This window comes from Haliotis cracherodii, unplaced genomic scaffold (genome assembly GCF_022045235.1).
Source record: "Haliotis cracherodii isolate W230 unplaced genomic scaffold, xgHalCrac1.p SCAF_17, whole genome shotgun sequence".
Lineage (NCBI taxonomy): Eukaryota > Metazoa > Mollusca > Gastropoda > Lepetellida > Haliotidae > Haliotis > Haliotis cracherodii.
In genome coordinates this window covers 26,130,849-26,145,201 of record NW_027266272.1, presented here as the reverse complement: position 1 = coordinate 26,145,201, position 14,353 = coordinate 26,130,849, and the positions used below count along the sequence as shown (strand labels likewise).

The 14,353-nt window shown below is 43.1% G+C and overlaps 1 protein-coding gene across 1 annotated transcript in view; it reads left to right on the top strand.

Moving 5' to 3' along the window:
* LOC139465017 (uncharacterized) overlaps window positions 1-14,353 on the top strand; it is a 179,300-nt gene that overhangs the window by 75,136 nt on the left and 89,811 nt on the right. The window contains exon 2 of the mRNA XM_071246684.1: window positions 10,484-10,552. Coding sequence (XP_071102785.1) covers window positions 10,484-10,552 — 69 coding nt within the window. The remainder of the gene's footprint in view (window positions 1-10,483; window positions 10,553-14,353) is intronic.

Genomic DNA, 14,353 nt, shown 5'->3' with positions numbered 1-14,353 from the left:
CTCCGTTATTAATTGTCCGGATTTTTAGCTGCAGAGTTTGCTGTAATCAGGGTTAAAGGATAATAAAATAATCATAAACAGTATCTACTAAAAGCAGAGTCCATTGTACGATTCCGACTAAACCCAACTCACTCACTCACTCACTCGCCAGGTGTTCGCGAAAGGGTAGGGTATATCCTCCTAGGACACCCGTCGTAAACGCATGCAGTGGCAAGTCAATGTGTCCACCATAAAAATAATATTCTGTTGACCTGGCCATTTGGAAACAAGCTTCTGATGAAAAGTTCAAATGCAGACCCATGTCCACGACATGTCAAAAACAGGTCAAACAGGCGATTCACCGAAGATCAAACATTCAGTCAAAATGGTCATCAAAACACGTCATATGAAGCTCCGGGGCAGTGTTATGTTACAGATATTAATGTCATTATGCGATTCCCCGCGCAACAGGTTCGCTGCAGGGGGAATAGTCGTCAACGACTCCTGCCGAGATCTGAATGATGTCAATATCACATACCGCAGACATCATCTGTCAATGTGATCATGCTAATAGCTGCCTGGTGTCTACTGGGCATTCACGTGACCCCTCATCTCATTCTGTATACAACGGGCTCCGAGAATTACCATAATGAATTACTGCTGGAATCGACGTGGAACCATTGTTTGGCTTGTATGGCTGTAAGGTACTCTCTAGATTCGCCCTGATTATGACCCTCGGATTGTCAGCGGCAAGGTGGATATAGGTTATTGTAAAAGGGGGTCGCGCTTAAAAAGGAAAAGGACTCTAGCATATATTTCGGGATGCAATTTGCGTCTTTTAACTCAAATAAGTCAACTGGGTTTTTTAAAAGACATATCATCAATCTTTTGGGATATTGCGATCAGCATGTCCGTCCGTCAGTCCGCTGTCCGTTTTCTGTTGACTATTTCTTGTTGAAACTTGTTATACAGATTTGTCTAGTGTTGAACTGGTGCGTTTTAATGATTTGGGGAGTTTTGATTTATTTTGTTTATTTGTTGTCATGAAGACAAGGTGGATTTATATTTAAAATGAGGCTAGTACAGCCAAACCCGTTGAACATTTCTTCATGAAACTTGCTTTACAGATCAGTCTAGTGGTGAACTGGTGCCTTTTCATGATTTGGGATAGTCAGTTTTGTTAATTTTGGCTATGGTCGCATGACGATAAGTTGGACTTTATTGAAAATGAGACTCGTGCTCGTTTCCGGAGCAGAACTTGAAATGCGTAGAATATGTCTCTATGAAGCTTGCTGTACGGATCAGTCTAATGGTAAGCTGGTGCCTTTTGATGATATAGGATATTGAAATTACTGAAGAGCACTATTTTATTTATTGAATATAATATTGAATGAATGTAAAATCCACAGTCAGCAATATTCCAGCTATACCAAAATGGTCTGTAATAAATCGAGACTGAACCAGTGAGTGAAAGCATGAGCAATAAATCCGCGCCACCTGACACAATTCCGCCGAAAAGTGGTGATGGGGTAGCACGGTAGTAAATTCGTTGGACCATAACACAAAAGATCCGTGTTTTATTACCAACATGTTTATCGAGATGCCAGTGTTCTCTGGGCGGACGCTTTACCAGTAGACCACGGAGGCGGTCGATTGTCTTAAGAGTCAAGTAAAATGTATATGGTGGGTCGGGCTCTGTGTCATCATACCCCTTGGACTGAATTGTATATCTTGTATGTCACGATTTCATTTTCACCGGCGAGATGGAAGACAACGTGTTTATCGTTTTCGAAATGAGCGTTTTGCCCCACACTGTGTACGTGAATTCGGTGGCAGTAGTGTCCTGGTGTGGAGGGCCATATCCTACACCACGAGATATGACAGCAAATCGCTACATGAATCAAATTCTTCAACCTTACCTTCTTGCATTCACTGACCGCCAGAGGGAGCTGTTTCAACAGGATAACGCTCCACCGCACACAGCTCGTGTCACGGTAGACTACCTTCATAATGCCAACATCAACGCCTTGTCCTGGCCGTCGAGATCTCCAGATGTCAACCCAATCGAACACTTTTGGGATGAACTCGATCGACGTGTACGTCAACGTCTGAACACGCCGCAGACACCCCCACAACTGGCCAACGCGTTACAAGCAGAATGGCGTAGAATTCGGCAGGACAGAATTCGTACACTTATCCAGTCAGTGCCGAGTAGATGCAGAGCCGTGATTGCTGCCCAGGGTGTTCAGACGAGACACTGAGTTCAGCGCAACCTCGTGGCTTTCTGTGACATGACAATGAAAAGTTTTCAATGCCTTTGTGACTATCGAGCGCCAAACTTTTATATATCTATCTATGATATTAAATTAAATATGTCGACTTTATTAAGTTCAATAAATTTACTAAACATCTACCGGTGCGTTTCCTTTTTTTGAAGCGTATAGTCAATTGAGTACAATAGAATCTGCTTTTAGCAGATAATTCTTATGATTATGGAAAGGGCTCTGTCGCTTTTATTGATGAACTCATCTCAGTGCCTAATGATCACAACCTCAAGTGCAAAACTAAAAGTAATAAAATTACCGAATTCAGCTGCATTACCAAATCGACGTTAAAGATATCCTGTTATTTATCTCTTAAGGATTCCACTTCACAAGCAGCTAATTCGTGGTGGTACAATTGTTTGATTGATTGACCCCTGTCAGTCGATTGCGCTTGCCAGCAAACAGACTCAGGAACGCTGCCGACCAAATTGTCCATTGGAATTGTACGACACACTGGGTTTGTAACGAGAACTCGCGAGATTTCTATAAGCCTAACAACCAAGAATCAATCTCAAATCACAAGACTGCTGAAAATGCCAGGAGACGTGACCGTTTTTTCCATGAGGGAAAATTTGATTACATGAATTGAGAGATGAAAATAAAGCGGTAGGTTTGTCTAAATAGTCTCGATAAGGATATTTCGATCCGAGCTTCCAATCGATTTAATTTTGTTGTACGTAAGCCACCATTGTAAAGATACGTGCCGGAGAGGGACGAAACTGAGGAGGTAATTGGACGCAGCGAGAAGCTGGTCGCAGACAAGGTGCCCCGCTGCCACCGCTGCTCTTTAATATAGACTATGTATTCTATGTTATAGCACGCCTCTGATCACTGATTGATTTGTAATACTACAAGATTGGTGATTATAGTTAGTCTGGATCCTGATAGGGGCACTCAGGGGGCTCAGAGCCTCCTAGAGGCTAACCTGAGGCACATCTTGAACACGCTCTAACCTTCACTGTACCTAGGTGCATCATTCTGTACACGCCAGTCTTAACGTGACCTTTAACAAAGCGTCTGCGTGGAGTGACAGCATGCTGAGTATATTCATACAAGATGCGTTCACCTCGGCCATTTACATTCTTTAATCAAATACTAGTATTAAAAAGATATTTTTACTATTTGCAAAACGTATTAGTAAAGTATTACTTTGAAATACCCGATATGCAGGAACCACTTTAGGGTGATTGACTATATATTCTATAACATACATATATATATATATATATATATATATATATATATATATATATATATATATATATATATATATATATATATATATATATATATATATATATATATATATATATATATATGCGTCTGTTACTTCTACTTAACGATTCACTCCTATTTTCTGGTGTAAACAGGATGATATCACTCATAACACCTAACAGTGAGACCAGAGCCATTTTACATTCTCAGTCTGATAACTGTTGCTGGCGTGCTTACAGTCGTCAGAAGCAGTTATAATTTTTTTATTACCCATCATAATAGAAAAAGCACTTTTCAGAACAACTTCAAAACCCTTTCATAGGGAGAGATAAAAATCGATTCGATAACAATAACTGTGTATACATCTCCAAGACCAACCCTGTATACGAAATGACTAGTGTGTTATAAAGTTTAAAACATATGGATCGAGTTTTGTAAAACTGTGAGTTTGTAGGGCACCATTTATTATTCGTGTAAGACTTTTTATATACCACTATGAGCATTGATTTACTTATCTTAGAAAACTGTTTGTCATGTTAAATGAAATTTGTAAAATTACCATGAAGTGAATGCATTGAATCCTCCCTGGATGTGGGTGAATACAAAGCTATGTTATGAGCTCATATTCATGTTTGTTTGGTACCTACCATTTGTTATAACTATTCTGGGGGCTAAATATTATCTTAAGAAAAACACCTTGCCAATATCATTAAAATCAGATCTTAGTTCTCGCTACCGCTAAACAGAGATCTGAGGACATCCCATTACGGGTCACATCAGACCGACCTTGCGCGAACTTTGACCGACCAATGGAATGACCAATCAGAAGGCAGCTTTCTCGTGCTTTACAGCACTAATTTCAAATCGGCGACTACGCTTCGAAACATATTTAGACAAATTCTCGATAAAAATTTGAAACCTGAACAAAAGAACATTATGGAATGGCTAAAAGATGGTCTAGATTGTATGGATTCACTCATTAAACCCGTAACTATCGTTCGGAGTTAAAGTTTCTGAGGTTGCATGATTAGAAATCACATTCCGACTGTCACTTTCATAATCTGGTAAGTGATGCTCTGATTGGTCGGATGAAAGGTCGGTCTGACGTGACCCGTAATGGAATGTCCTCAGATCTTTGTTTAGCAGTAGCGAGAACTAAGATCTGATTTTAATGAGATTGAACACCTTGCACTCCTCTTTTCTGCAACGGTCTAAAGCATTTGTTGTTTTTTCAAGAATTTTTACAGCTCAGTTGAGAAGGTTATGGATTCTGTATCTGAAAACCCTGTGATTGATGTCATGAGCAACATTTCGGGTACGAAGGGCATTGAGCTAAATCACGTGTGGAATTCGGTCCTAGTCCCTTTTGCCAAATTGAATGTTGTCGCTCATTGTACCTTCAATGCGCACGCATAGAATAGGCGGGAAATATTCAGAATTGAAGACATGGGCCATCTGTTCGCATGAAAGGCCTGGTATGTGAAACGAAATATCTGTCTGTCTCCATGATGGTATGACTGATATCGGTGTATCATTCTTTTTAGTTCTCATCAATCAAAATCTCTTGAAAAACAGACGCAGAAAATTAAGTGATTTATTGATATTATCATCGACATTTTATCCACCGAATAACTGGACAGGCAAACATTCTTATATCTAAGTAAACATTATTCTGGAGATGTCCAACTTAATGATAAGGTTGTGAAAAGTCATGTAAATGTTTCTGCTGATCGTGCTGGTTATTCAAAACACTGGGAGTACAGATGGCCATGACGTCTAAGGCACTTTCTGTTCTGTACTAATATTACTTTTGTCATAAGGTGACATAGATAGATGTGGAGAGTTGCGCCCCTTGGCCGTGCCAGAACCCTATGATCGTGGGCTCGAATCCCATCTCCCTGATGATGTTTTCGAATTGTCAGCGCAGAATCCGTGTGTGTGTTTCACCAAAGTTGTGAACGTCTAAGACCTGCTTAGCTTGATCTCTTATTCAATGTGATTGTTTGTTTGTTTGTTTGTTGTTTAACGCCACACTCAGCAATATTCCGGCTATATGACGGCGGTTTGTAAATCATCTAGTCTGGACCAGACAATCCAGTGATCATGATTAACATCATGAGCATCAATACAGGCAATTGGGATAAGACGACATGCATCAACCAAGTCAGCAAGCCTGACAACCCGATCCCGTTGGTCGCCTCTTACGTCAAGCACAGTCGCCTTTTCCAGCAAGCATGGGTTGCTGAAGACCTATTCTAACCCGGATCTTCATGGGTGTTACTCCAAATGAAGCTGACACGCCGTGTTATTACTGATGGACCACACATGCAAAGCAGCGTTAGACTAAACTCACTCTCTCACTCACTCACTCACTCACTCACTCACTCACTCACTCACTCACCAACCCACACACCCACTCAGTGACGTACTGACGTACTCATTCTCACCTTGTCTTGTGAACAATGTTTATTCATAACGATCAATATAAACTGACGTCCAAAAGAAACTTTACCAGAGTTTGAAATCACTCTTGCTCAAAAACAACAAAACATACATGCATGAAGTATAGTGTATTGAGAAGATCAATATATCAACATAATCAACACTGAAAATGACAATCATACCGCGACCGAGAATGACGTCAGAGCCCCCCTAAGTCGGGTGTGGTACAAAACTCGAGCTTTCAGAATCATGGACAATAGGCAGAGTACATAAACAAGCGCTCACGTTCAATAACAAGTCATTAGTAGCGTGTGTGACCACCAAATGCCTCAATACACGCAAAAACTCTTCGACGCACAGAAAAAGTCAATCGTCTGATGAGGTCACGTGGGATTTGACGCCATTCTTCTTGGAGGGCCAAGATCAGTTCTTGCCGGTTGGCTGGAGAGTGTGGTCGTTGTCGAACACGACGATCCATCAAGTCCCAGGGGTGTTCTATGGGGGATATGTCGGGTGAGCGTGCAGGCCACGGCAGGACGTTGACGTTGTTGGCTTCGAGGAAGTTAGTGACAATTCTGGCTGTATGGGCTCTAGCGTTGTCATGCTGATAAATGACACCACGTGGCTGCTGTCGGAGAAATGGTAGGACAACTGGACGAAGAATGTTATCCATGAAACGCTGAGCTGTCAAGTTTCCGTCAACGATGACCAGCGGTGTTCTCTCCTGCCCACAGATCCCTCCCAACACCATGACACTCCCTCAACCATATGGTACGGCCTCCTGCACGCAACACGCCGCCGTTCGTTCACCCCTTCGGCGGTAAACACGTTGTCTTCCATCAGCCCTAAACATACAGAATCGACTTTCGTCAGTGAAGACAACCCTCTGCCAGTCACGTCGTTGCCAACGTCGTACAGTCCGGGCCCATCTCAATCGCAGACGACGATGTTGCGCTGTCAATAGCTGTCCTCTGAATGGTCAAAAAGCCCTGATTTCATGAGCCCTGAGGCTGCTGGCCACTGTCTGTCGACTAACCCTGTGACCTAAGGCATTTGTCGCCGATGACGTCACTGCCAGGAAGCGATTTCGGAGGTGCAAGGTACGCAAGTACCGGTCATCATGGGGCGTGGTCACCCTGGGTCTGCCTGTTCTTGGCCTGTCAGCGGTCAGCCCTGTCTGTCTGTAACGTTGCATCAAGTTGGTAACGGCAACACGGGAGCACCCGAAGGTTCGCGCAATACGGGCGTGGGTGGCTCCCATCTGTACCATACCCAAGGCTCCTTCACGTTGTTCGACTGTGAGTCGTGGCATTTCTTTTGTGTTTTTTAAAACTGTGGATGTCTGACTTGCCGTTGCAATACCCTTACCCGCACGTGCATTGGCAGTTGTCCGTGGTGCATGTTTTTCACTTTTTCGCGTGTTATCCCACAAACATGTAACAGACGACACATTTTCTGCATACACTATTGTTGTATTTAGGTTATGTGTTTTAGATAGACTTCATCGAAAAAAAATTATGCTTTGTCTGAAATTTATATTTTCAGTTGGTATTGTTTCTTTTGGAATTGTCCTGAACAAACGCCGGGGTGTTTTAGTAGCTTTCATATTAATGTCTCTTGGATCTCCCTCGAACATATTCCAGATTCTGCTAACTGCATCATATTTGATAGAGATAAGCGGGTGATATTAATGTTAAAACTGTCCGGAGTGTAAAGACAGAGTTGTTTTGGTTTTTTTTCACAAACCATGGTTGCTTACGATTTTGATTTAGTTTTCTGCCAATTTAGAAAAAATAATGAAACATTTTCTTGGAAACACATCGACTTTTCCCACGTTTTTGGGGTTTTGTTACCGCAAGGGTTCTGAGATGTATTTTTCTAATGCTTAAACTTGACAGGCTTATGCAGATGTGTTAACTCGCCTCCCATGTAAATATGCGGGGGAAATGAATCGTTGCATGCTGGCATCTCTTTCACTGCCTCGTTAAAGACACGATTGGTTCCATGGAGTAACGATCACGTTGTCCTCGACAGGAATGCTTATCTCAAAGGGGAATGTTGCTCCAGAATGCCTACGTCAATTTTTTCATGACATTTGTTCGTTGACAGTATGAGGCGAATGGAGTTTTTAGGTTACCTCTGACTTTCTTTCAGTGTTTTTTTTCTGTTTCGGATTCTATCTTGTTTTTTATGGAAGATTACAGAACCTTGTGATCAACCCACTCTATCCCCTAGGGCATTTTGACCAGTCTTTAAATTAAATCACGGCGTTAAGATCAGCATGATGTGGGATATATTCCTGAAGTGATGCAGGTTTGGGGCGTTTACCGTTAGGCGCTTGTCGTAAGAGGCGACCAGCATGTCGTAAGAGGCGACTATGCTTGTCGTAAGAGGCTACTATGCTTGTCGTTAGAGGCGACTTACCGGATCAGGTGGTCAGGCTCGCTGACTTGGTTGATGCATGTCATCGTATCCTAATTGCGTTGACCAGTGCTCATGGCTTCAATCACTGGATTTTCTGGTTTCAGACTCGATTATTTACAGACCGCTGTCATATAGGTGGAATATTGCTGAGTGCGGTGTTAAACAACAAACATACAAACAAACAAACAAACAAAGCAAACATAAGCAGGGCGAACCGGAATCGAACACGCGATCACTGGTTTCTGGCATACCTAAGGGACACAACTCTGCACAGCGAATTGTGGTACCTTAGACGACTGGACCAGCCATGGACCTGTTTACAATACCAAACAGTCATCTCTATCGCCATGGCAACACATAACATGATATTCTCTATCACCATAGCAACACAAGACATAATGTCGTGATTCTTAACACGATTGAAGGACTTCCCAGCATTAAAAAAACATCTCACAGACAGAATACTGTCCTCGGTAATCTTATTACGTGATTTAAAAACACGAAACCTCAGCAGGAAACGAAACTAATGTCATCAATCCCTTACTTTTGCAACACCTGTCCCATACGATTAACACATAGAAAGATGAATTCCCTTCTGTCGGGAAATCTAGAAACCCAATAGGGTTTACAGTGTATGTGTCTGTCACCAAAGAATAAATTTAGTTCAATCTTAAGGCGATGCTTCTTACACAGAGTTCAGCTTTGTGTGGTATGACGTAATGGGTCTTGATACACTCATCCTGAGGGATATTCACAGTGGGCCGGCAGAGTCGAAGGTTGTTACGTCAGCAGCAGCGAGGAACTGACAGTAGCTTAGTGTTATAGGAAATTAGCGCTGAAAATGTCAGAGTAAAATGAATATTGTAGAAAAATACCTCTAAAAAAATTTCGGTCATTTTTCCCTCCTCCTTGAAACGCAAAGAACTATTTTCCCAGTATATTGTGGCTCATTCGTCACCACTCGCCCCTTTCCGTAACCTGCAAGCAGACTCGTCCCCCTATCGATGAATGTTATGTGCGAAAATACGACAAACAAATCAGAATGCGCGTATGATTTCAAGTTCTTCATCAAAGAATCCCTCAGAAATATTTTTTTAATTTACATGTCTTGCATCTAAAAATATACCCAAGACACAGTTAAATATGTTCAGTCATACTGTATAATTCCACACGTCCCAATGTGCTTTAAATTGCATCTGAAATATATATAATACATGGGGAAATAATATGTGAACCATTACGCAACGAGTTGACAATTGTTTTAGGTATGCCCGTTTGCGCTAAGACGGAACCCGGTCACAAAAATGGCCACGAGAGGGGCACGAGTCGCTATTCGGCTTGTCCCGGAATAACACGAGTTGGACACGAATGATTGTGGCTATCTATAAAATGAAGATGGTCGTTATCGCCTTATTTAATATTCAAATTTCAATTTCAATTCATTGTACTGATTATCGTTACTTGAAAAGGTTTGTTCAGTTCTCGAGGAGAACAATCTACTTACATCCGTGTCTGTTTAAAAAATCAGTCAGCTTTTCTATAACTATAGTTAACTAAAGGTTCTTATTATCTCATAGCAATCACATTTGTGGCTCAATAGTCGTAGCGGTCGCAACTCGCCATGAAGAGTTGCATCCCTTAGCTGTGCCAGGATCACAGTCCCTATCAAAGCAGGTTTCATCAAACACACGTCTACAACCTCGTAAAGCTTAAGGAATATAACCGAAATAGTGTTCCATGTGGCAGTAACCCTACACACTCCCTCGCTCACTCATAGCATGTGCGGGGGCACGGGTGGCCCAGTGCAGAGTTGCGTCCCTTGGGCACGCCAGAAACCTATGATTGTGGGTTCGAATCCCGGTTCGCCCCGATTATGTTTGTAGGTTTGTCAGCACCATACCCGTGCTCGTGGGTTTCACTGAAGTGGTAAACGTGTGAGACCTGCATCACTTCGGGCTTTCCTCCCACATTAAGCTGACACGCCGTGATATGACTGGAAAACTGTTAAAAGCGGCGTTAAACCAAACTCACTCACTCACTCATAGCATGTACTTGCTTCTGCCGAATTTGTATCTTTAGAACTCCTTGTTTGCTTCTAGATAATGCCTGGCAGAGTGGAGGGCGTCGACCTACCCGTGACCTTGGAGACAATGAAGTGCCAGACAAAGGTACCCTAGATTTTGTAGATATCTCTCGTACTATTCTGTAGAGGAGTCGGGATTCGAACCATATACCTTCTGATCAGGAAGGGCGCTGTTACATCATGATCAAGTAGATTACACCATAGGTTCGAACCCAGTGAGGGATTCAGAGTCAATAAATGTAAATAAATGTAAATGTATAATTATGGTTCGTCTTATCCACGCCCTAAAGTCCCATGTCGCCGCACAATAGGTCTCCAGTGCCCAGGATTGTCTCGCTGTGGTGTTTACAGAACAGACTGGGTCCCATTGCTCTCTGCTCGTCTCCACAAGATAACAGTGCCATATTCTTGTCTCACCATTGTATTTCAGTAGCAGATCAGCAGGAGTAGGCGCAATCGGGTAGCCTTGTGGTTAAAGCGTTCGCTCGTTACGCCGAAGACCCGGGTTCGATTCCCGACATGGGTACCATTTCTGGTGTCTAAAAGCGGCGTAAAACCATACTCAATCACTCAGCAGGAGTAGTGCCCATGCTTGTCTCAGCATTGTATTTCAGCAGCAGAACGGCAGGAGTACTGCCCATGCTTGTCTCTCCATTGTATTTCAGTAGCAGAACTGCAGGAGTACTGCCCATGCTTGTCTCTCCATTGTATTTCAGTAGCAGAACAACAGGAGTAGTGCCCATGCTTGTCTCACCATTGTATTTCAGTAGCAGAACGGCAGGAGTAGTGCCCATGCTTGTCTCTCCATTGTATTGCAGTAGCAGAACGGCAGGAGTAGTGCCCATGCTTGTCTCTCCATTGTATTTCAGTAGCAGAACAACAGGAGTAGTGCCCATGCTTGTCTCACCATTGTATTTCAGTAGCAGAACGGCAGGAGTAGTGCCCATGCTTGTCTCTCCATTGTATTGCAGTAGCAGAACGGCAGGAGTAGTGCCCATGCTTGTCTCTCCACTGCATTTCCAGGACAGAGGAGGTCCCCAGTGTCTTTATGATGGTTGCGAGGCAAACTTCAAACTCACAAATTCTGATTTAATTAAGGATTAGGTGGTCCCAAAGAGCAATGGCACGATATCATCCACTGGATTATATACAGAGATGATATGGCTGGAGCATCTCTCCGGCTCTCTCTCTCTCTCTCTCCCTGGTCCACTTCTTTTCATGTTTCCTGAATAGAACAAAAATGCTGGATGCAGTTTTGTCGTTTATTAATAGACCATTCGTTACTGCAGCTACGAGAATACTTGGCTCTTAGAGAGCTTAGTGGTTTGGAAGAATACTTGACCGAAAGGAAATTGCAGGTCATTTGAGAGTTTTAGCTGGTATTTTAGCTGGAATTGTCCAAATGATCGTTGAAGGGTCTTTATCTGTCTGAGTCTACGTCATGCAATGATTGTCTGGCTTCACTGTGTTGTTGAATGCATTCCAATTTCATTTAGCCATAACGAGGCTCATGGGACGGCCATCTTGAAACACCGACGTCAGCGTTCTTTGGGTTGGCCTGTTCTCGTGTTTTCTCGGGGCAGGCTCATAGCTAGGCTTCCGACTTCTGTAATTACTTTTGTGTAGGAGTGCAATGAAAACATTGTTGCTTAGGATTCGTGAGAGTTAATAATAATAATGTGTATCTGTTAGATCGGTGGTTCGAATCCCTGGCCGCGGCTAGTAGGAGGTATAATGCGTTGGGTTGGGTTCTAAAGTACTTTTGTATCCATTATTAAAACTGCGGCATTGTATCTCAGCTGGCTGACAGTGTATGACCGACTGAACGAGGACAGGCAGACACACACACACACATGTGCATGCACTTCGTTTTATAAATGAATAAATCTTGAACGCAACGATAAACCCCATCTCACCCTCACCCTCATCTTCACAGCCAACTTCAACCTCACCTCACCTCAACGTAGGGGCTGCCTAGGGGATAAAGCGTTCGCTCGTCACGCCTCAAACCCGGGTTCGATACGCCACATGGGTACAATGTGTGAAGCCCATTTCTGGCGTCCCCCGCCGTGATATTGCTGGAAAATTGCTAAAAGTGGCATAAAACCATATTACTCATTCACGCACCTCACCTCACCTCACCTCACCTCACCTCACCTCACCTCACCTCACCTCACCTCACCTCACCTCACTACACCTCACCTCACCTCACCTCACCTCACCTCACTCTATTTTGGGTATGTGTTCATATGTGTAGTGTAGAACCATCCATTTACTAGTTTCACATCCTAATCCAATTATGGGCGGTGGGGTGGCCTGATGGTTAAAGCATTTGCCCAGGTTCTATTCCCCTAATTGTTACAAAGTATGAAGACTATTCTCAGTCTCCACCGCCGTAATACATCTAGAATATTGCTGAAGAGGTGTAGAACAAATTATTTCACTCGCTTTAAATATCAGCAAATGATTTTCACAGGTATTTTAAAAGTAAACTCAACAGAATACACAACGACCCTTTTCTTCTTTTGTCATACGGTTACATTAAATTATCTATCTAGTTATCAGAATTAAACTCCATCAACATTGAGTGTTCGTGTGAGCTGAATCAAGTGTGAGTATTTTAATCTGCCCCCGGTTTCTTATGTACACAGCTGGGTCTGTGTACAGTTGTGACGTGTGTACAGTTTTAAAGTTCTACAATTGAAACGTGTGTACATTCCTCACGTTTTGGCGTATGCACGGTTGGAGGGTTATGACGTATGCACAGTTATCACGTGTGGAGGGTTATGACGTGTTTTCAGTTGTCACTTGTAGAGGGTTATGATGTATGTACAGTTGTCACGTGTGGAGGGTTATGACGTGTATACAATTGTCACGTGTGGAGGGTTATGACGTGTTTTCGGTTGTCACTTGTGGAGGGTTATGACGTGTGCACAATTGTCACGTGTGGAGGGTTATGACGTGTTTTCAGTTGTCACTTGTGGAGGGTTATGACGTGTGCACAATTGTCACGTGTGGAGGGTTATGACGTGTTTTCAGTTGTCACTTGTGGAGGGTTATGACATGTGTACAGTTGTGACGTGTAGGGGGTTATGACGTGTTTTCAGTTGTCACTTGTGGAGGGTTATGACATGTGTACAGTTGTGACGTGTGGGGGGTTAGGAAGTGTGTACAGTTGTCACGTGTGGAGGGTTATGACATGTGTACAGTTGTCACGTGTGGAGGGTTATGACATGTGTACAGTTGTCACTTGTGGAGGGTTATGGCATGTGTACAGTTGTCACGTTTGGAGGGTTATGATGTGTTTTCAGTTGTCACTTGTGGAGGGTTATGACATGTGTACAGTTGTGACGTGTGTGTGTGTGGGGGGGGGTAGGAAGTGTGTACAGTTGTCACGTGTGGAGGGTTATGATATGTGTACAGTTGTCACGTGTGGAGGGTTATGACATGTGTACAGTTGTCACATGTGAAGGTGTAGGAAGTTTGTACAGTTGTCACTTGTGGAGGGTTATGACATGTGTACAGTTGTGACGTGTGGAGGGTTATGACATGTGTACAGTTGTCACTTGTGGAGGGTTATGACATGTGTAAAGTTGTGACGTGTGGGGGGTAGGAAGTGTGTACAGTTGTCACTTGTGGAGGGTTGTGACGCGTGTACAGTTGTCACATGTGAAGGTTATGACGTATGTCGTTCATGACGTGTGTACTCACACGACGTGTGTAAAATCGCAATCGCTGTTCACTTGCACAATGGCTCCGGATATACGGTTCTGACGTTGTAGCCTCTCACCGCAACGCCACAGACCACAGTAACCAGCGCTTTTATAGCCACAAAAATACCTCCAAGGATTTCACCGTAGATGCAATAAAAGCCATGGAATAAATT